The 24,654-nt window shown below is 35.5% G+C and overlaps 1 protein-coding gene across 4 annotated transcripts in view; it reads left to right on the forward strand.

The window, feature by feature from the left end:
- capt (adenylyl cyclase-associated protein 1) overlaps positions 1-24,654 on the forward strand; it is a 317,169-nt gene that overhangs the window by 267,289 nt on the left and 25,226 nt on the right. For all 4 annotated transcript variants that reach the window (XM_069815848.1, XM_069815858.1, XM_069815867.1 and 1 more), the window contains 4 exons: positions 3,184-3,269; positions 6,077-6,330; positions 11,539-11,708; positions 20,931-21,137. In XM_069815848.1, the coding sequence (XP_069671949.1) occupies positions 3,184-3,269; positions 6,077-6,330; positions 11,539-11,708; positions 20,931-21,137 (717 nt within the window). The remainder of the gene's footprint in view (positions 1-3,183; positions 3,270-6,076; positions 6,331-11,538; positions 11,709-20,930; positions 21,138-24,654) is intronic.

Raw genomic sequence — 24,654 nt, forward strand, 5'->3', positions numbered from 1 at the left:
ATATTGTAACTTGGAAAAAAAAAAGACAGTACGCTCACAGAAAAAAACTATGATGATGATGATGATGATGATGATAACATACCGTATTAATAATAATAATAATAATAATAATAATAATAATAATAATAATCTGTAGAACACTTAGAAAAATACTTGAGCTGCAAATTCAGAAACTGTGTTGAAGCAAAGGAAATAATAGAAAGTAACTATTGCTGGTTCTTGTCATTACAGGCACAGACTACGTACACGCAAGACAATGTTACATATAGTATACCCCTTCCATATCTAGCAGAACATGCGACTTGTAAGGATAGATAGTGAAGTTTAAAAAGGGCGAGTCAGCTACAATGGATATTTGCGCCCTTATCTAAAATTCTTAACAAAACTAAAACATAAACAGTACAGTAAGCAGAATGCTAAAACGAACTAAAAACAGTTTTCATGGTATAAACGAGGTAAACAAATGCAATATCAACAAGGAGATGAACAAAAATCATAAAAGTGAGCAGTTCTCAGACCCTAGCTAATATTAAAACGAACCAATAGAATAATAGCCACCAGAGTCAAATTAACTTGTAAGGGAAACAAGTATGAACTCTTGTCAGTTTTTGAAAATGATAAACATGATTATGTTGGGGTAGGAGAATCTTCACAGATATCGCGTTACCCTTCAATAAATCTGACATAACCATTCTCAGCACAGCAAATAAGCGGGTGCAGTTAATAGCCATTGCAGTTCCACTAAGCCATAACCTCTAAAATGCACGTAACCACAAAATCAACAAACATCAACATGCGGGGCAAGAGCGCAAACAAACACCTCTAGCATATAGACAGGGTCACTGGGGTCACTGTCAGATGTATTGTCATTGCAACAATAGCAGTAGTCCAGTTGTGTACATTAGAACACTTGAACATCGTCTGTAAACACGGCATACTAAATCAATAGTAAGTAATGAACACATGTACTGTAAATTCCACTCTGGTGATCTTAGTTACTGTGATCGTCTAACGAACGAAATAAAAGTTATTCTTTCAATCAGTTACTAGTTCCATTAATTTTTTTTTATAATTTGTGTGTTATATATTATGTACTTATAAATTAATGATTCAAATATTGTGTTCCGGCTTCAATTGTTTGATACCTGTGGTACAAGGTATTTAACTGTAATACGTATTTTTAATTAATTGTATGCTTTAGTTTGTTTATATTGTACTTAAAAAAACAACTACAATGTGAAAATTAGAGCTTAAAATGAAGAGTATGATCCCAAAATCCGTTAAGTCCATTTTTATGAAACGACTGGGCTAGTTTCTTTATCCACTGATCTACGGACTGAGCGAGTTTTCAAGTGACATGCACAATAACACAGACTTTTAAACAAGGATTAACATTGTTTTGGAAGAAAACAAGCTTGAAATATAATGATAGAGGGCTCAAACATAATCCTATATATGTATAAATCATAACAATAGTCAAATGGACTGAGTGAGTTTCAGTGGCGAACCTCTTAAGAGGCTTTTGAGGCTTAGCCTAGCCAAAAAAAATTGGAGTTCTTATTCCTAGTAACAGTAGGTCTAAAAGTTCGTGCAAGCAGCTAGGCTAAGGCAAAAGCTCTAAAGGGATGGCTGCGACCTTGACTCGTAAGCTTGAGATAGGACCGGAGAGGGGATATCGATTTGCTACATATCCCTATGGGATAAGGCTATCCTTCTGTCACAATATTACTCGTACGTCGCGCTATGTTGGTGTTCTCTGAAAGCACTGCATTGTTGAATTTAGTTTAATCAAAACTGCATATAGGCCATATCTCTGTGTGTGTGCGTGCACGCGTGTTTTTTAACATATCAATTTTGTGTAAAACGGCTCATACTGAGACAACATTGAGGTCATTAGTTATAGAATTAAAACAGGAACTGTTTTCAAGTTAGACGTATGAAACAAAATGTGCTTACAAAGATAGGAGATCGATACCACATTTACATATTAAAATAGCAGATTGAGGACGACAAAATAAATTTTCAAAATAAATAATCTTGGGTAACAGGGTGCTGTGAGACAAATTATATTGTTGGTGAAACGAGCGTTGAGCGGATTCTGCCGATTTTGGAATAGACACCGACGTACTTGAACTGCCAACATAGAAAACAAAAATCACACTCAATCGCTTTCACCTTCATCTTGATGGGATAATAAAAGACTAACCTAACCTAACCTAACCGCGTCGGTTTTATCTGTGTTCTTTTTGGGGTTGAAAATGAGTGGTCATCATCTTCTTGTGGGGCCTGTGTCACAAAAAAAATGTGACAGAAAACTCGATAAATATCATCTCTATAAAAAATACAAGGTAAGCAAATTTTTTCAGCCTTCCAGTACATACATCTCAGCTTCGCCACTATGCACTGGTGAGTTTTGGTATCACACTTTTAAAATGTCTAAAAAATCTTGCTATGAAAAAATATATACTCTCTCTAACACAGTAAAAGCTAAAATGAAAGCAGAATAAAAAAAAAATACAAATTAGTCAACAAGCACAAAGGAAGACTTACGCAAACATCAATAAAATCTGGAACAACTACTGTCAACAACCTTGAAAGGAGGTCGTAGCTTATTTCGTTGAAACTCAGGACAATCTGCCCACTTCCACAAAAATTGGAGTGTATGAAACAGACGAGTGTACCCTTTGTAAAAAAAGAAGGATCAAGAATGGGCTATAAACACCTACAAAGTGTCCCAAATTCAATAAGCAGTTCCAAAAATCGAAGAATCTAAGTAGTCTCTACTGGGAAGCAAGAAAAATAATGAGGTAAATACTCCCAAATTTAGTCATTGGAGAATGATATCATCACCTTATAAAAAAAAGTTTGAAATTTTCCATCCTGTTACTGATGAAAGCATTGTTGAAAAATACCGATTTTATATCAGATATATTATAATCTTTGCCTTGCTGCTTCATGTAATTTGTCAACACTTACTCACCAACGGTTGTGGAAAATAATGTAGCAATTTTCCGCTCCCTTCTCCTCCTCCCCCTAAAAATAACAAAGCCTTAGGCCATGGCCTCTGTTAACCCTGTGTAAATATAGCCTGATGTAAATGTGTAATTACGAGGTACGCGTGATATGCATAGCACTGTGTACAGTTGTTAACAAGTTACATAATATTAAATGGTTTTGTTTCAGACACCAGCCCCAGCACCGTATGTGAAAGAAATGAATGATGCAGGACAATTTTATACAAATCGAGTTCTGAAAGACTGGAAGGAGAAGTAAGTGTATACGAGGCCTGTGTAATTAATAATTATGTTACCACTAACCTATTTAGTACGTAATTACGTCCTGATTTCGAAGTAGGTCAGCAGCTATAGGATGTCAGTCAGCTTTCTATGGCACACACTCGGAATCAAATTCCAGTAAAGGCGAAATGAAATTTGTAATGGACAGAAATGGCGTTGGAAGTACGGAAAAGAACTACTTTTATTGACTATGTTGTATTACGATACAAGGTTGGGAAGTGCTTTGACAAAATCGAGGAAAAGTTTGAAAAACAAGCAGAGCGAATTTTTCGATTTCCAAGATTTTGTAATGCACTTCACAAACGTGTATTGTACCAGTATAACATTTTTTTGCACTATCATATTTTCAAAATTGCATATAGGCCTACTTTATATTCTGCATTCTAAATTTAAAGCAATATTATTCCAAAGCCTTCGCAAAACTGCACTGTAATGGTAACTAAGTAACAATAAGTGCACTGTAATGGGTCCGTTTCTGTATAGTTTTATGTTATGAAGAATGGTTTCTCTAGCAACAAGTTTCTGTGTGGGAATTCTAACTACACTGTATATACAACAAAGAACACGATCGTGCAAAAAATTAGTATGTCAATTTCATCATAAATTTGACATAAATTTTCCCAATTTGCATGTAAAAACAGAAACCCATGTTTAAAACACGTGGTTCCGAATTATAACACATAATAGTTTTCACTAAAATACTTGGAGGGTAGATAAACTCTTGCTTGTGTGTAATGGTGGCCAGTGACAATTTAACTGTAATAATAATAATAATAATAATAATAATAATAATAATAATAATAATAATAATACCTAACGATGATGATGATGATAATTGAATTCTCATGTAAATTCTTTTAATGCTGCTGATATGTTAAAAATGCTCTTTTAAGCCATGACCAAACTTATCATTAAACTTGTTTCTCTCGCAGAAGATAACGTTTATTTTCAGAGGCGTCAGATACTTTGTGTCCTCAGAATGCCAACTTCTAGAAATCACATGAATATTTTATTGGGGGATTTCAATGCTAAAGTAGGATGGGAGGATATTTTTAAACCGACTATTGGAAAAAAGAGCCTACACGTAACTAGTAATGATAATGGTGTTAGGCTAGTCAACTTTGCCACATCAAAAAATTTAATTGTCAAAAGTACAACATTCCCCCATAAGGATATACATAAATATACTTGGACTTCTCCAGATGGATTGACACACAACCAAATAGATTACATCTTGATAGATAAACGAAGACGTACTAGTATAGTAGACAATCGAACCTTCAAGGGAGCGAACTAATTCTGACCATTATTTGATAATTGGAGAATTAAGAAAAAGACTGTCAGTAGCCAAGCGAGTAGAGCAACAAGTTATTAGGGGATTAATATTTCGAAATTATTTATAGTTCATTTCCTTGAATTGTTACTATTCTGAAGTCTGATTAGTGTAACACTAGTCAGAGATGTATGCAATGGAGGGGAAAAGGAACTGGCCACCCTACCCTATTATCTCCTGGCTTAGTTGCCTCATGATTAATGGCTTATTGGTGTCACGTATGAAGTTATGAGGTTCACAAACCTGTCTTTGGACAGTTGACTAAAGAACAATAACAGAGGTCAGAAGACAGGTTTGAACCTCATAAATGACACCAATTAGTCATTAATCATGAGTCAACTAAGTCAGGAGATAATGGGGTAGGGTGGCCAGTTTCTTTTCCCCTCCATTGCATACATCTCTGACTAATAACTAGGCTTCGAGACTTTGGACCCGATACAATAAGTTTACTGTGCATGCATTGTAGGTTGTTGACTCACTGCAGGTAAGTAGAGATGTGTTGAGGTAACAACGTTGCTATTTAGAGTAGTGTACGGTAGTATGGGGAAACACACACATACAGTATGTACATTCTGAAAGTAAATATAAATTACACAATGATAATGTCAAAGAATGAGAAAAGCATTTATTCTCCTATAAACATTTGTGTTTAATTATGCACAGTGTTAATGGTGGAAATAAGCATGTAGCAATTTTCATTTCTTCATTTATCCTATTGATCGTCTTTAGGAAGTGCAGTTACAGTACCGAATTGCAGTGTACTACAAGATACATTTTCAGTTTCTCAAACGTAGATCTTTTTCGGTTATCCCCCAAAGTTTGTACTGTGGAAAGCTGTGCTCTACGTCGCATGACGTGATAGGAGCAAAATGGAAAAAAAACTAACATCATTGAAATCTCTAAGAGACAGTCCTTTATTCTCAGGTGACTCTGTGTCCACTAATTTGCTGTTTATGTTACACAATGTTCCATATCCGTTATTTTTACATAAAATTGATTTCCACTTCTGTTTTACACGTTCAGTAACTGGTGTACTTGGTGTCTCATTAATTCTCTGCGTCATTTACTAAATTAATTTGAGGGCTTCCAGCATCTCTTGCTCTGACTTTTCTAACCATGTAATAGTTTCAGACACAGTTTGTATGAAAATCAAATTATTCGTCAGAACCTTCAAATCCAGAGCGTTTTTCTTTGCGTATTTGTTGGCATTTATTCTACAGTACTCCCACCCACTATATGCTTTACCACTATACTCAGTACGCCGTTATGCGGATTTCCCATTGAACTGCTCTATTGGGTCCAAAGTCTCGAAGCCTACTAATAACATATTATACTAATCAGACTTCAGAATAGTAATAATTCAAGGAAACTAACTATAAATTATATTTTTCGGAACATTACAAACAAGCTCTGTATTTATTGTTGATAATTAATTTTGTTTGTGAAGAGATAAGACTCACGTGGACTGGGTGAAGTCGTGGGTTCAGACACTCACAGAACTGCAGCAGTTTGTGAAGCAGCACCACACGACGGGGCTGGTGTGGAGCGGCCAGGCATCAGCTGCAGTTCCTCCTCCACCACCAGGCCTTCCCCCTCCTCCACCCGTGCTGCCAGTTGGAGACGTTGCACCTTCCTTGGACAATAGTCTAGACCGCTCTGCCCTCTTTGCAGAGATAAACAAGGGCGAAGGAATTACCTCCAGTAAGTATAATGCATCGTTTACAATGATGCGACATGACACAGTGACGCGACATTACATGAATTATGGCCCAATAGGAAATCAGAATTCTATGACATCATGATGCAGATCGCAACGCGACGAAATTTGAAATTGAGTTAACTTATACCGCGCGACGTTAATGGAATGCGTAGGCTATGTATTTTGTTTATGATGGCGTCGTTTGCGACAAAATTGAATACTTTTTCAGATGAGATGTTGATAGAATTGGTTAAAGGATACCCTGAATTATACAGAGTGAACCATGATTAATGTCATTAATTTCAAGAGGTTATTCTTTGAGCTATTTCAAACAAAAAAGTTTAATACAATTTTGCTCATTTTGCTTCATTTCCGAGAAAAAAATTATTTTATGTGAAACATTTCATGGCATATTTTGGGAAAGCCATTGAATTAACTTAATTCCCAATATGCTTAGTCACTTTAAGAGAGCAGTGTATTATGATAAAAAAAATGTCGTTTTTGTCGTTTAAATATACAGATATTTCATCTGAACAAATGTAAATTTTCGTTCTGAAAAAGAATTTTAAAATGTTACATTTTTTAGATCAAATTTCAGCGTATTTATTGTCATAACACAGTGCTCTCTTAAATTGACTGAACATATTGGGAATTAAATCAATGGTTTTCCCAAAACACGGTAAGAAATGTTTCATATAAAACAGTTTTTATCTCGAAAAGGAAAGCAATAATTGTATTAATTTTTTTGGTTTAAAATATCTCCATAATAACCCTCTGAAATTAATAACATTATTTACAGTGCAGCCTTTATATTACGGATTGTTTATCAGAAATACACAATGTTTTCCATATATGGCTCCCATGAAGTTCGGAAAATTTAATTTCTACCAATAGCCTTCTTCCACCTTCGTGAAATTGTCCTCAGAGAGTTTCCATTTAATGAGATGCTTTTCAATTTATCCCAGATTACAGGACTTGTTTCTAAAACTATAATGGACATTGTGGAAGTTACAATACGAAAATCGTAAGAGAGAGAATGTAGGGACTCCCCTGAAACCAAATTCTCGAAAGGGAGAGATGCCAACTATTAGGAAAACCTAACCTCAAAGTTACGCTTAGATGCTCTGCTGGATGCCTCCCACATTAGACGTTTTTGTATATGAGGGCCAGTGATATTATGCAAGAGATCATAAAATTTCGAAGATATTCACATACAGTTATGATATGTTGATTTTTTCTACTCCAAAAATAAAGAAGGTAGGCATCGTTTCATTTTAAGTTTCCTAATCAACACCAACCAGCGATTCATGTCGTGGAATTGTGAACACCAGTCCGCGACGCGATAGTACAATGTCGCGTCATTGTAAATTCAGCATAAAGCAGTAGCATCGCTTAAACAGCTGACTACTGCTTTGTGAGAATGACCTGTTGCCTTGGTAACAGTAACCATATTATTAGAATTAGAGATGTCTTTGTTTACATGCTTGCTGCATTGAATCTCATTGCTAAGATTACTCACGGTGTAATGAAATTGTTTTCTATATTCATGTTACAAATCGCAGCTATACAGGGTGGAAGGTAACCGCTGCACCAAAATGAAACTGGTAGTAGATCATGAGGGGAGGTCTGAAAAATCTAAGTAAGCTTTTTCTCTAACATTCACTGTTTTAGAGGAAATCGTTACGTTTCTGTGAAGCATTTGGCAATATCACAACTACTGCAATAACTCTAGCAAACTCGGCCACCCATCCCTTACCTTCCCCTCCCCCTCTGCTGTACTAAGTCACACGCACTCAACAGTGTGCTAGATTGTAAGATTTCTTTTAACTATTTTCGCATTTATTCAATTTGGATTCATGGCTGAACAATTTAATTTTGCAAAAAAAAAAAAAATACTCGAGACATGAACTATTCAGATTATTTTTATCAGTTTGCTTATATAGCAATCAGCCATTTCTCTTGGGCCATTACCGCAATATGGCACTGGAAACATTGGGCAAAGACTATTTTTTCCTGCTTAACAGTGCTTCATCGAAGGAAAAGTGTAGTAAAAGTTCTGTTATATTTAATATGTAGAAGTCCACACCTGTGGAGTAATGGTTAGCGCGTCTGGCCCCGAAACCAGGTGGCCTGGGTTCGATTTCCAGTTGGGGCATGCTACCTGGTTGAGGTTTTTACCGGGGTTTTCCCTCAACCCAATATGAGCAAATGCTGGGTAGCTTTCGGTGCTGGACCTCGGACTCATTTCATCGGCATTATCACCTTCATATCATTCAGACGCTAAATAACCTAAGATTTATCAGGATCGTAAAGTAACCCACTTTAAAAAAAAGGGAGGGGGGGAGAAAACCATGTAGAATTACCTCCTAAATTTTGGTGCATCAATCCCTTCCACCTAGGGTTGTCAACCATCCGGAATTTTTGCAGATTGTCAGGAAATCAGTCCTCTATGCAGGAAAAAAATTAAATTGTTTTCAAGACTCTTAATGTGTGGAATTTTGTTCATTGCAATATTATATTTTGAAATTTCATATTGATATTTCATTATTAGAGATCCAGCATACTTTGCAATGGCTACCAAAGACATTTTATAATTATACAATATACTTCTTGATGAATAGAAGCAAAGAGTTCGTAAGTATTATAAGCTCTTTGAATAGAACACAGAAGTGAGTTTGTTGCGCTCATTGGTGACATAGCATTTGAATAACTTAAATGATTCTGATGTGCATCTCTTTGAGAAGGAAGCACTGAATGTGTATCAGAGGACCATTGACTATTTGCAAAACTGGTTTGATTACTATTCTTCGCTTCTTAAGAAAATCACTTTTCTAAGCCCTAATGATACTTTTACATTCAGTGTCCTTACTGAAATTGTGAATATATTGCATGCTAATATAGAACTGGACTTTAAAAATGGTGATGCATTGTACCAAGAGTATTGCCTATTGAAAGAGATGATGCCAATATTGAAAGATCTACCAAATCCTCAAAAATGTTAGGACATTGTTCTCAAGACACATAGTGTGTCAAACTTACAGAAAATTGTTGAATACATACATGCTCTTCTACTTAGCAATGCTCATATAGAGTGAGGTTTTTAAGAAATGAAGAATCTCTGAACTGACGAGAGGAACTGGATGAGGCCAGAACTTGTAAAATTAGAACTCATACAAAAGACGAACTTTAATATGTCATGTAGAGAATTTTTTTATTATATTTGAACAAACAAAGAGCTAATAAACAAAAACAAAGGAAACAAAAAGTATTCTTCCAAACAATGTTAATGTAGTGAGTGTAGAAACATGTATACTTATCAAACCCTGTTCTTTTCATTGTGTACAGACTTATGGCATGTTCTTTAATATAGGGCTACACCGCTACAACCAAATAATAACACGAAGGCAATTCTAATTGATTAATTGAGCGTCAAAATACGAGTGTATTTACATTGAAATTCATTATTTCATTTTTTTTTTTTCATTTCATTTATTATATTCCATAACTCTACAGCAGTGATCGCCAAAAGCTGTGTCGCGACACATGCCCCTGCCTCCACTCAAGCATAACCATGGCATCATATCCCTACCCTCCGTTTATTTATTTTTTTTAATTGAGTTATTTTATGACGCTGTATCAACATCTAGGTTATTTAGCGTCTGAATGATATGAAGGTGATAATGCTGGTGAAATGAGCCCGGTGTCCAGCACCGAAAGTTACCCAATATTTGCTCGTATTGGGTTGAGGGAAAACCCCGGAAAAAACCTCAACCAGGTAACTTGCCCCGACCGGGATTCGAACCCGGGCCACCTGGTTTCGCAGCCAGACGCGCTGACCGTTACTCCACAGGTGTGGACACCCTCTGTTTACAGCCTTCACTTCGATATAAGTAAAGACCTTTATCAGCAGCGGACGTACGCATGTAATGTTACAAGTGTGTAGGATAATACAATATGTTTCGATGTCTTTTCGAAAACAGATAATAAGTAAAAACTTAATTTTAAGGAGCATGGGAGGAAAAGTATGTATCTTGTGCAGATGACAAAAATATGAGATCCTTAATTTGTTGTAAAATTTTAAATGAAGTATAAAAGAACAATGTACGTTGTCATTATTATTCTTGTTATGAAGACTACCACGCCCTTACCTGTAAATTGAATATTTCATTAATAAATAAACAATAAAAAGTATTGGCTTCTATGTCTTAATCAGAGTAAAATACTTCGACGTTTTTTTTAAGTATGTTGTGTAATTTACAACTTCGTAACCAGCCTGGTACGCTTTTCTAATTTCAAGTATCTGCTGATGTAAAGTACACGTTCTTTTCATGGTAAATAAGAAAACAAATTTATTTTATTTTATTAATAATAGAAAAATAATGAATAGGAGGACAAAAAATTAACATGGAAAAAAGTGTATAGGCCTATAGTTAATAAGTAGAAAAATATTATATTACTTTTATTTTTTTATCACAGTCCGTCTCTGCACTGTTATTCACTGCATTACCTGAGGAGATACCCACTCCACCCCTCTCCCTGCGATAGTGATGTGCGGGTTGCATTTCTATTACGTCACAATTTCGTGATGTTTGGCAACCACTGCTCTACAGCCATAACTCTACAGCCCTGCATTAAATAAATAAAAAATTATATTCAATAGATCTTATATGAGCAATGAAGCTTTAAGATGTGGAACAAGTAAAAAATTTGACAATATTACAATTACAATTTTTACAAATTTTTACAATATTTTACAATTTTTATAGTTTTACAATTTTGTAATTTTCTACAATTTTTTTTATAAGTTTATGTGCTTTTTAATTTTTTTAATGTGTCCTGAATTTCCGTCCTTTAGAGTTCGCAACCCTACTTCCATCCTGTATGTTCTATACATGATTCGAACTCATGACTTCCATGTAGTATTAGAGCAGCACAGCTGGCATGTGACATCAGAGAGTATTTTTTTTTTTTTTACTGCAAACTGTGCTTTCCCTTCTCTCATGTTTCAAGAGTTCTCTAGTGATAATTGCTCTAAATTATCGTATAATTTAGTTTTTTATATTTATTTATTTTGCATTTCATAGAAAGGGAACAAATAGAGATTAAGGAGTTTGTTTATTCACGAAGAATTATCTTATCACATTTGTTGACATTTTTAGACTAATTACATAATTCTTGACTGAGCTAGCATGCTGTGATTTGGCTTACAGCCCTGAAACGTGTTACACCAGACATGCAAACTCACAAGAATACAGCACTGAGAGCAGGCCCTGCGCCCTTCAAGGCTCCAGTCGTGTCCAACACACACAAGCCAGTTACTGCTCCGAAGCCTATTGATAAACCTCCATCGCTCTATAAGGAAGGAAAGAAATGGATCGTGGTAAGTGTCGTTATTGCAGTATAGCAGTGATACCAACTTTGACTTTGCCACACTTTAGATAGTACTGAAGAAAGTGTGTCATGCAGTATTTCTTCCAGAAAATGTTAACTTTGTGGGTGCGACGGAGTAGGGGGGATAAAAATGAAACTGTGGGGTATATTGTACTGAAGAGCAATTTAGGCAGAACACAATTTGCGTTACGTGAGTGGAAAATAAGATATTATTACCAGTTTCATTGACACAGCAGCCCTATGTACCCTGGCCTTCTTCTCTATTCAATGCCAAAATTCCTCCAGTTCTTAATTGCCACACTCCTTGCCTCGTCTCACGGAATCTTTCCATTTCAGCTTTGGTCTTCAAGCTTTCCTAGTCCCTTCTGGCGTTGTATTGAATAGCTTTTTAATAATTTTATTGCAGACGTCGATATTTTGCGTGTTATAACCAGGCCCTAGATTTTTATGTAATATCAAAGTGCGAAATCTGTACATAAAAATGTAGTAAATATCAGGAGAATATGTAATTAAATATGTAATATTAATTGATTGTGTAATTTAAAATCACTATTTATTAATGCATTAAATTCACAAAAATGTCGTCTCATTTTAACTGGTCAGTTGAAGTGGGAGGATGCAGCCTGGAAAGTTGATTTTCCATTTCCACCCCATTGTATAGTTTGCAAATACAACTTGTCTCTGTCACAATGTATGCAGTTTCTTGTGCCTTAAGATTTCCTGGAAAGATATTTTTGTGTCGCACACATAATGGTATTTTGACTTGCCTGACACTCGACCCAAATCCCTCACTAATAGCCTACTTTCAATTTGTGACAACGTTAAATAACTGGCACTCCTGACCAACCCAGATTCTGAGAAAGCATTAGTGCAAATGAATAAAGTTGCGGCACTCCGAACTACTGTGTCTTACAGACAAAGGGCTGGAATTCCCAGTTTTATGTTTATTTTTATTTTTAAAAGAACTATTCTCTTAAGCCAACTTTAGAAATTGAAGTATTTTCTATAGTTGTGAAAGAACATAATGACTTATAAATACAATATACTGTATAATGTTAAAATGTTATCCATTTAATAATATTTGTTAATACATGTTAAATATTAAATCATTTATAAATATTTCCGCCTTTTATGGCATCATCAGATACAGTTTGCTTCTACGATATCTAAATTACATAGTGGAATTTTTGTTTTCCCTTATAGTAAACCATCAAATTGGTGTTATAATAATAAGTAATAACATGTAATAATGACTCAAGAGTTTTATGTATTGTACTTTTTGGAAAAATTTTGAGGTTATAAATAAGTATATATTGTATAACTAATTATATTCTATTTAATATTGAAATACATAAAACTCATGTTACAGTGCTTTCAGTTACATGTGTATCAGTGGCGGCTCGTAGTCAAATGTCCAGGGTAGGCAAAATTTACAGAACATTTTTATGTAATTCCCGCGATTCAATGACAGCTCGCTTTCACCATGCCCCCCCGAAAACTTAACTCTTGCTTACATAACAATACTGTTACATCAATGAGCCGTCTCATAATTTGTCGGTTTTTTCTAGTTTATTGTTATACTGTTGTCTTGCAACCCTTGTTGTTCAGACAACATTTCCGAAATTGGATTCAAATTCTTTTCAAGTCTCTTTAGACTTACCGAGTTACAAATATGATCTGATTCCAAGTACCTTCTTTAGATTACAATAACAAATGTGACCACCTACAGCTTAGCTTTAACTTCACTTCCTGTTAGCCATTTATGTGTTTCATACCATACTTACTTACTTACAAATGGCTTTTAAAGAATCCGCAGGTTCATTGCCGCCCTCACGTAAGCCCGCCATCGGTCCATACACTGTGCAAGATTAATCCAGTCTCTATCATCATATCCCACCTCCCTAAAATCCATTTTAATATTATCCTCCCATCTAAGTCTCGACCTCCCCAAATGTCTTTTTTCCTCCGGCCTCCCAACTAACACACTATATGCATTTCTGGATTCGCCCATACGTGCTACATGCCCTGCCCATTTCAAACGTCTGGATTTAATGTTCCTAATTATGTCAGGTGAAGAATACAATGCGTGTAGTTCTGCGTTATGTAACTTTCTCCATTCTCCTGTAACTTCATCCCTCTTAGCCCCAAATATTTTCCTAAGAACTTTATTCTCAAACACTCTTAACCTATTTTCCTCTCTCAAAGTGAGAGTCCAAGTTTCACAACCATACAGAACAACCGGTAATATAACTGTTTTATAAATTCTAACTTTCAGATTTTTTGACAGCAGACTAGATGACAAAAGCTTCTCAACCGAATAATAACAGGCATTTCCCATATTTATTCTGTGTTTGATTTCCTCCCGAGTATCATTTATATTTGTTACTGTTGCTCCAAGATATTTGAATTTTTCCACCTTTTCGAAGGATAAATCTCCAATTTTTATATTTCCATTTCGTAGTGTTTCATACCATGAAGGATTAAATTTTCTTGCACCTTTAGCACTGACTTTATGAACAACAGAGCTTAATGCAGGAGTGGGTCGTCCATTGTCCAAAATACTTCTCTTTTCAATGTCATTACGACTCGAAAACGGACAACGTAACAGTTTACTTATTATATCAGTCATAATATAATATTATTGTTATCACTTACATTAATTATAAATCACCAAATATACATAACACTAATATACAGTACGTACTTGCAAAAATCACATTTTCTAAAATACACTGTTAAAAAAAATCTTTTAAAACACACTGTTTACAAACTGTTATACTACTCGTAACAATCTACGTTCCAACTCGTGAAACTTTCAAACAGAAATTTCGCAAATCGTAGGTGTTCGATAATGCTCGTGGGTTCTCGTTAGGGCAGGCAGATTTCTAGCGCGCTGGCTTAAGCATAGAACACATGCGCTAAGAAAGCATTTAGAATAGCGATCTCTTTTAATGCTTACTCCAGGGCCAGCTTTGAAGTTACGTGGAAGGTCGGCTAACTTCGCTTCTGCCTACCTTCTGAAGCATCGTGATCTGTCCAGTGTATTCTTGTCGCATAAATCGAACTGCCAGTAGTAAGCAACGTCCAACTAACCCTCAAAAAATCCCATTCATAGTTAATTGAAGAATTTCTAAGCACCTAGACAAGAGTATATAATTATATAAGGTTTTCCAAATGTGTTGGGGTAGTTAATAAATATCCACTTTTAGGTTTTTCTAAATGTGTTGAGGTAGGCTTAGCCTACCCTGCCTGCCCTGAGGAGCCGCCTCTGATGTGTATTAAAAATTGTCACAATTTTAAATTCAAATACGTTTTCAAACTATGTGTCTAAATATATTGTTGTTTGTTAGTAAAATAACATGTACAAAAGTACAGTCTTAGTTCTTCCCTGAAGGAGTAAACCCTCGTGCTCAGGGTGATATCTAAACACAAACATAAACACAAACAAAGATAATTATTTGACACAAACTGGGTCAAGAAAAAAAAATTACAGGAATAAATTAACTTTAAAATAGTATATTATGCAACGAGCCTATAATGAAGGTAATTAAGAAGTGAGTATGGATACTTATGAAACGAGCACAAGCGAGTTTCATAATTTTCATACGAGCTTCTTAATTACCATTATAGGCGAGTTTCATACGACTTTTTATGCTCGACCATATTTCTAACTTGATATTATTAATTTTATTGTATCTGACCTGGAGCAATTTCCCGTATGTTGTGAGATGTGCACAGACGCGAAAGTATTGATTTTTTCCGAGGAACAGATGTCCACAGTGACCTTGCTAGGCCATAAGAACCTACAGAGATAACATTGAAATTAAATTATACATTGAAAAACGAGATGACAAATTGAATTTATTTGAATATTATTTACAATTAACGCTAATTATTATAGTAACAGAACATAACCTTCTGCGACAGTATTGGATTTCCAGCCTCCGTGACTTTTCGCTAATTGTCTTTCGATTGCATATCCGAGAATAATCGATACTTGCGGTTTTATAACCGGTAGAAAGCTGACCTGTCATTGGCTGAACAGTTGTAACCTGAGTCGTCATTGGCTGAAAGACCTGACCTTTAATGAGTAGGTGTACTTTAATGACATGCATTAAAGGTCTGCTACCAGGTGTATAATTACGGGTACTACATTTCGGCATGGTCGAGCATAAATACAATTTCGATTTTAACAATATAAATCATACAAATACATATACATATTAAATCAATATATATTCTTACTTACTTACAAATGGCTTTTAAGGAACCCGAAGGTTCATTGCCGCCCTCACATAAGCCCGCCAGCGGTCCCTATCCTGTGCAAGATTAATCCAGTCTCTATCATCATACCCCACCTCCCTCAAATCCATTTTAATATTATCCTCCCATCTACGTCTCGGCCTCCCTAAAGGTCTTTTTCCCTCCGGTCTCCCAACTAACACTCTATATGCATTTCTGGATTCGCCCATACGTGCTACATGCCCTGCCCATCTCAAACGTCTGGATTTCAAGTTCCTAATTATGTCAGGTGAAGAATACAATGCGTGCAGTTCTGTGTTGTGTAACTTTCTCCATTCTCCTGTAACTTCATCCCGCTTAGCCCCAAATATTTTCCTAAGCACCTTATTCTCAAACACCCTTAACCTATGTTCCTCTCTCAGAGTGAGAGTCCAAGTTTCACAGCCATATAGAACAACCGGTAATATAACTGTTTTATAAATTCTAACTTTCAGATTTTTGGACAGCAGACTGGATGATAAGAGCTTCTCAACCGAATAATAACAGGCATTTCCCATATTTATTCTGCGTTTAATTTCCTCCCGAGTGTCATTTACATTTGTTACTGTTGCTCCAAGATATTTGAATTTTTCCACCTCTTCGAAGGATAAATCTCCAATATTTATATTTCCATTTCGTACAATATTCCCGTCACGAGACATAATCATATACTTTGTCTTTTCGGGATTTACTTCCAAACCGATCGCTTTACTTGCTTCAAGTAAAATTTCCGTGTTTTCCCTAACCGTTTGTGTATTTTCTCCTAACATATTCACGTCATCTGCATAGACAAGAAGCTGATGTAGCCCGTTCAATTCCAAACCCTGCCTGTTATCCTGAACTTTCCTAATGGCATATTCTAAAGCGAAGTTAAAAAGTAAAGGTGATAGTGCATCTCCCTGCTTTAGCCCGCAGTGAATTGGAAAAGGATCAGATAGAAACTGACCTATACGGACTCTGCTGTATGTTTCACTGAGACACATTTTAATTAATCGAACTAGTTTCTTGGGAATACCAAATTCAATAAGAATATCATATAATACTTCCCTCTTAACCGAGTCATATGCCTTTTTGAAATCTATGAATAACTGATGTACTGTACCCTTATACTCCCATTTTTTCTCCATTATCTGCCGAATACAAAAAATCTGATCAATAGTCGATCTATTACGCCGAAAACCGCACTGATGATCCCCAATAATTTCATCTACGTACGGAGTTAATCTCCTCAAAAGAATATTGGACAAAATTTTGTACGACGTCAACAAAAGTGATATTCCTCGAAAGTTACCACAGTTCGTTTTGTCCCCCTTTTTAAAAATAGGTACAATTATGGACTCCTTCCATTGTTCTGGTACAATTTCCTTTTCCCAAATAGCAAGTACAAGTTTATAAATTTCGCTATATAATGCACTTCCACCCTCTTGTATTAATTCTGCTGGAATTTGATCGATACCTGGAGACTTGTACTTTTTCAGATTTTCTATCGCAATTTCGACTTCTGAAATCGTGGGTTCCGGTATAAATGGCTCAGCAGTTTGTATTTCAATATCGTCCCGATCATTTCTATTTGGCCTATGTACATTTAGTAGTTGCGCAAAATAGTTTTTCCATCTGTTTAGGATTGATGAAGAGTCTGCAAGCAAATCACCATTCTCATCCTTGATCACGTTTACCCTTGACTGATATCCGTTCTTAAATTCCTTTATACCCTTATATAAATCTCGAATGTTTTTATTCTTACTATTTGTTTCTACCTCATTCAGTTTTTCCTTCAAGTAACCTCTCTTTTTATTCCTAAGTGTACGACTTGCTTCCCGTCTTTCATTGAAATAATTATCTCTATTCTCCTCAACTGGATCCTGTAAGAATTTCAATTTTGCCTGTTTCCTTCTTTCTACTACCATGCAACAATCTTCATCAAACCACGGTTTCTTTTTCTTAGTTTCATAATAACCTATGCTCTGCTCAGCTGCAATTTTGATACTATCTCTGATATTTTCCCACACGCTATTAACATCTAATTCTTTCTCAACTTCGTCGGAACTTTCTAAAGTGGCAAACCTATTCGAAATTTCGACCTGATAATTTTGCTTAGCTTCCTCGTCCTTTAATTTCAAAATATTGAATTTAGTAATATTAACTTGTTGCTCTACTCGCTTGGCTACTGATAATCTTTCTCTTAATTCTCCAATCACCAAATAATGGTCAGAATTACAGTCTGCACCTCTGAAAGTTCGAATATCTATTATACTAGTATGTCTCCGTTTATCTATCAAGACGTGATCTATTTGGTTGTGTGTCAATCCATCTGGAGAAGTCCAAGTATATTTATGTATATCCTTATGGGGGAATGTTGTACTTTTGACAATTAAATTTTTCGATGTGGCAAAGTTGACTAATCTAACTCCATTGTCACTACTAATTGCGTGTAGGCTCTCTTTTCCAATAGTTGGTCTAAAAATATCCTCCCGTCCTACTTTAGCGTTGAAATCCCCCAATAAAATTTTCATATGATATCTAGGGAACTGATCAAAAGTATGTTCCAATTCCTCATAGAAGCTATCCTTTATATAGTCGTCTTTCTCTTCTGTAGGGGCGTGAGCATTTATAACTATGATGTCGCACCATCTACCCTTAAGTACTAAATATGATAACCTGTCACTGATAAATTCGACCTTTTTTACTGCTGATTTTATTCTTTTATGTACAAAGAATCCTGTTCCTAATTGGTGATTATTGTTTCCTTCCCCATAATACAACAAGTAATCTCCTATTTGTGATATGCCATTCCCATCTAACCTAACCTCTTGTACTCCCACAAAGTCTATTCTATATCTAGCTAGTTCTTTTGCTACTAATGTTACCCCTCCTGTTCTATAAAGACTAGTTACGTTTCAATATATATTCTTTAAAAAGTAAATTCATAACACTATTTTTTTAAATTTCTGATACTAAAATTTTCCAAATTTGGGTATTTATCAGTATTTTATTGTATAACCTTGGACCAAAGTAGGTACCATGGCTCAGAGCTGTGCTTGTGAAACACTTTGGTTCCTCTAGTCGTGTAAAATCGGATCTTTTGTGTTTGTAATATATAGCTCAATTTATGTAATGCTTTGTTGATGTAATTTAAATCTTCATTTTAATAATGAGGGGCTCACAACCAGAGTGGACCAAGTCCACCAGTGGTCAGTTTGTGGATTAATACAAACTCGGATGAAGAAAACTTAAATTTATTCACTGCCATAACAAACCAAGCCCATAACTCATTTGTTATTGCACAGAGAGCAACATTTCCTATGGAAGATGAAGGTTTCTAAGGATGAGCCAGGAACTTTAAGACTCAATTTCTCAAAATTATTCCAGAAGGACTTGGTCCACTCTGGTTGTGAATCCCTCTTATATTTGTCATAATTCGTAATATTATGTTAATGTCGTGGTGTCTGTTGAGATGTGTAATGATTCTACGTAATATAAAATGAAATTTGCTTCTTCTGTTTGTTGTTTTTAAGCTTATTTTGTGCTTGAATTGTAAATTAACGCTGTTAGTTCTGGGCTCTCCCTCTTTACCAGCATCGTGTACTATAGTGAGAACAAAGGCAGGCCTCCAGGCATTGTTATGGGACAGGGACATTAAGATTTATCTCCAAGTATATATGAAAGGAAATTCAATACTTTACTCTGAAAATTAAACTAATTTAATAAAAGAAAATTAAAAACTCAATAATTGCCTAGACATGTACAAAAATGTTACATTCTTTACATAATATATAATATTACTAATAATATGTAAAAATATGTAAAATGGAATTCGAACTATAACCATATCAGAACAGAAATCGCGGACATTTGTCATTTTCAGTAAAGGAATGCAATGTGTAATTACACAAGAATCCGGGCCCTAGTTATAACACAGCCCCTCACATAACTAAGCAGAGCACTCTGGTCCAAGGTTCATTCCTCATCCTCAGTCTCCTTCCTCATAGCATTTAGTAAACATTTAGTTCATAAGTGGTGCACTGACTATTGCTCAGGAACATGTCATCAAAATGTAGTACAGTAGATTCCTTCTTAACCAGATCTAAAGGGACTCGGCTAGTTCTGGATATGAGATTTTCCCGGATATTTTTAAAACTTACCTGTTCGTATTTTATGAGGTACAAGCGGTTGAAACTGCAGCCATGTGAAGCTTATTTCTCAATCACTTGAACATAACTAAATAACATAAAAACTGTGTGGATCAAAAGTGCCGTTGCTTTTGGTATTGCTGGTTAAATGGGTGCTTTCAGTGTTATAACTAGAGCTTCTGCTTATGACGTAAAGTTTCATTTTAGTACGTATCATCTAATTATATGTTGTTGTTTTCTAATGCCAGGTGTTTGACAATAAAATCATTTGACCGCATGCACTCCAATATTTTTCAAAGATATCATGGTCAGCCACTGAAGCACAGATTTTGAGGCGTTCCGAATCCATTTCTTGGTTTGAGTTGCACAATGGGCAGTTAGGGGACTGATATATTCCAGTTCTATGCAGGTGTTTGGCCAAACAACCATGGCCTGTTGCAAATCTAAATGCAGCTACAGACGATTTTCGTGGTAAATCGGGAATTAACTGTGGATTATGATGCAGAGAGTTCCATTTTTTCCCTTGAGATTGTGTTATCAAATTTTGTTTGTTGAAGTCTAAGTATGTAGATTTAATAAATCTTATCACAGAGTAATACGTAGATTTAGTAACAGGTCTGTAAGTAGCAGCATCTGCATTCTCGTTTCCCAGGATTCCACAATGGGATGGTATCCATTGGAATACAATTCTTTTATTGAGTGATATTAATCTAATTCATTATAAAGACTAGCATGTGACAGCTTCAACAGTTCCATAACATTTAGAGCGTAATGTTAATCCACTGTGTTGATTTTTGCAGGAACATCATCAAGGCAATCATGCCTTAGTAATCGATAATGTGGAAATGAACAATGTGGTGTACATGTTCAACTGTCGTGACTCGACGCTCACTGTTAAGGGCAAGTTGAACTCTGTGTTCCTGGATTCGTGTCGCAAATCATCAGTTGTGTTTGACAACCTCGTCTCGTCAGTTGAGTTTGTCAACTGTCAGTCGGTGCAAATGCAGGTCAGTATGTTGTTTCTGTATAAATCTTGATCACACTTTGTATTATGTGCATAGAAAGTTTATAAATTTGTCGCTTCCATATAGGAAAAATATGTGTATGATTATTAGGGAGCGTGTTTGGGGTTTGTAAACCACAAGGTTAATTGCAACATCGACTATAAGTATGACCAAGAGCAGCACGTAAGGTAGTGCAGCGTACTGTCCTCTTCATACAGCAAGAACCACGCGATACTGTCGTTTGAGCTACATATCTCTAGTGTTCTGTGAATGCACTTTAAAATATTAAAGCACCTATTGCTTACATTTCACATTAAGTTACTACATTTATTTACACTATGTACAATTCAGTGTGTTACAGCATTCATTGTATGTATGTATGTATCTAGTGCCTACCCACTTCACTTTACGTGATTCGGGTTCCGCATATTGCGGATAGATGGCAGGACTGTGACCCATTTTCTAGTTGCACACCACTTCGGCAGGCACACTGTACATGATGTGTATCTGTGGAGGTTATGTCTTGTTCTAGAGTGAGTGTAAGTGCTCGTGTAAGTGTAGTGTATGGAATGAGTGATGATGGTGAAGATGAGGAAGGGAGAGGTTTCCCCCTGGTGCCGGCATGTAGCTTACTCCTGTCGAATAGCACCAAGAGGGCCGCCAGGCTTAACGTCCCTGTCTGACGGGCAAATCACAGTGATGCATGCCTTCTCTTCATATGCACTGCGGAGAGATTTGGGATTTAACTCAGGCATATTGATGCACAATCCAGTGATTAGAAGTTTTGCACCGCCATCTCTCCTAGTCCCGAGGTAGAAATTTTACATGAAAATTTCTGACCCCGCTGGGGATCGAACCCAGGCCGGCTAGTCTGGAGGCAGACATGCTACCACAGAGCTAACTCGGTGGACTGGTTGCACTTGTTGCAATGAACAATATATTTCATCAGGGATTGAGAGGTGAACCTTTAGGATATTCAGTTAGGTAGTGTTTATATGCGAAAAACTTTTGTCTACAATGCATGATGTGGCAAGGGCGAACTTAAAATATAATATGTACTGTTACATTCATTATTTTAATTTATTTCGCAATGCAGTATCCAATAAAAATATGAAACTAGACTTACGGATATAATGTAAGTGTACTCCCTTCGCTAAAATTGTCTGTAGAGTGTTGAGATTCGAACTCTTCAACAAATAATTGCAGCTACAATTTCGGTATATCTTATGTTTTGATAATATAAAGGTAAATAAATGCTATGAAATTATGTAAAGAAGTACGGAAGAATGAGAAGAATTACAATGGAAAGTAAAGAAATGCTGTACGTAGTGCAGATGTACAAATAAAGAAGTAAAGACTGTGGATAAACGTGAAAATATAAGAGAAGAAGTTAAAAAAATATGCCAACAAGTGTTTGAAGAATGGGAGTAAGCAAAGAACTGCCGAAGAATGGAAAATAAATGCTACGAAATCATGTCTACTACCAGTGAGTTGTGAGCATAAAGTCAGTGTACTGAAGAGGCACAACTCAACCCACACTCGTGACGTCATTAAAGTATTGTGTAGTAAACCTGCATTCTCTCAATACGCATCTCATTTGCGCTTTTTAATGATAACATGAATACAATCTAAAAGATGAGGTGAACTGGAATTAGAGAATAAAATTATACAATAGTAATTACATTTAGATATTTAGGAATCAAGCTGTCAAATTATATAAAACTAGTGGCTTGTGCAGCAAACGCTGCAAACTAAGTTTGTTAGACGTTCAAATAAAAATTTTTCAGATTTATTTTCATCGAAAAATACCAGACATTTTGAAAATTATTTGCTTCCATAATAATGAAACATATTACCTCTGAATGTTATTTTTATGCCAAATACTTTTTCTTGAACCTATCCACCTTCAGTTTTTGAGTTTTAACGCAAAAACGTAAGTAAAAATGTCATAACGATCAGTGGGGTTTTCATATGGGAGTAAAGCAATAGCTATTTCAGATCATTGTGGATTGTAGGTGAAAGTTAAAGAAAGTCAGGTTTGCTATGCTTTCGAACAACAGATATAGCATCTTGGTGTAGCTGCTGCATGTAGAGCTTGAAATGTAGAGGATAAAACCATTTTATCCTGCTAAAATATCTTGCTGAAATGATCGGGAAACTACAAAATTTTCTAGGCCTCTTATTTTATCAGTAAGTAATACTGTCTTTCCTTAGGAACTGTAATTTTTGCGCCCTCTTGAGCCAATATTGAATCTACACCACACCGCCATTTAATATATGAAAAAGACCCAAGCCACTTGATTAATATCTATAAAATATTTTATTTTTAATAATAATAATATTATTATCTTACACAAGTTTTGTAGTTTATATATTAACATCATGGCATTAACTATAATAATAATAATAATAATAATAATTCATTTTAATGGTAATAAGGTCATCAAACCACCTCTAGTTTTGTAGATTTTAATATCCAATACCAGCTGTACTCAAAAAATTACACACCGCAGAATCAGATCTGTAAATAATTTTTAGCAAGTCTTGAAGCTTTTCATAACCAATTTAAATTGAAATCTAAATTTAATATGTCAGCAATCCTTTGTGTAATAGCCTATTGTTTGTTGTAGTGTGTGTTTTGTTTTATTTTGAAATGCAATTAGTTCTCAGAACTGACGAAAGATAGATTTTGGAAAATAGGAAAATTATGTAGGAAAACTGACATTTCACTGAAAACTACTATTTTTCTGAAAAACTTTGGATTCCAAGCTTCAAACTTAGGGGTCATTTATTAAAATCCGTTCAGCCGTTGTCCCGTAATTTCCATTACCAGTTCAAATTATATATATAGATATAGGACAGGAAGTAAGGCTATGGCCACACCAAAGTATGCTTGCTAGTCCCTTGGTGGTTGGATAGTTGCCTAGGTAAGATAGGGCCTACATGGTGGCCACATACTCATGCTAGGTGCCTAGTGGCCAATCATTTCGTATTTGACGTACCCGAAATTCGAAACAAAGTTGTTAAAAGAAAATTCAACCTGACAACTAGAAAATCATTATAATCCACTAGCAGATGTAGTAATATGGGGGGAAATGGTTAGGTTTCACTCGTACGGTATGAAGTAAGTTGGCCTGGAATATAGTTCACTTCATCTGTAATTGGTGCTGTGAGACACGACCTAATAAGATATCTTGTGGTCCTAGTTAGTTGATCAGAATAGTGGCATATGTGCAGCCCCAGTTACTCGTAAATTAAGTCAAGAAGCAACATTTCAAATATTTTCATTACTTTTATATAATTTTTACTATTTTTCCTTGTTTTTAAAAGCTTTTAATGTTTGTTTTATAATACATTTGTGTTTTTTTTAAAGCTTAAAAAAAATCTGTTATCAGAGCATTGACATTAATTTTTCTTTTAATAAGTTTGGAAAAGTGAGTTGTCAGGTTGTTGAAATTCTGCTTAGATGGTAGCAGAATGGTCATCTGTTGTAAGCACAGATTGGTCAGGATGGTCGTCC

This window comes from Periplaneta americana, chromosome 2 (genome assembly GCF_040183065.1).
Source record: "Periplaneta americana isolate PAMFEO1 chromosome 2, P.americana_PAMFEO1_priV1, whole genome shotgun sequence".
NCBI lineage: Eukaryota > Metazoa > Arthropoda > Insecta > Blattodea > Blattidae > Periplaneta > Periplaneta americana.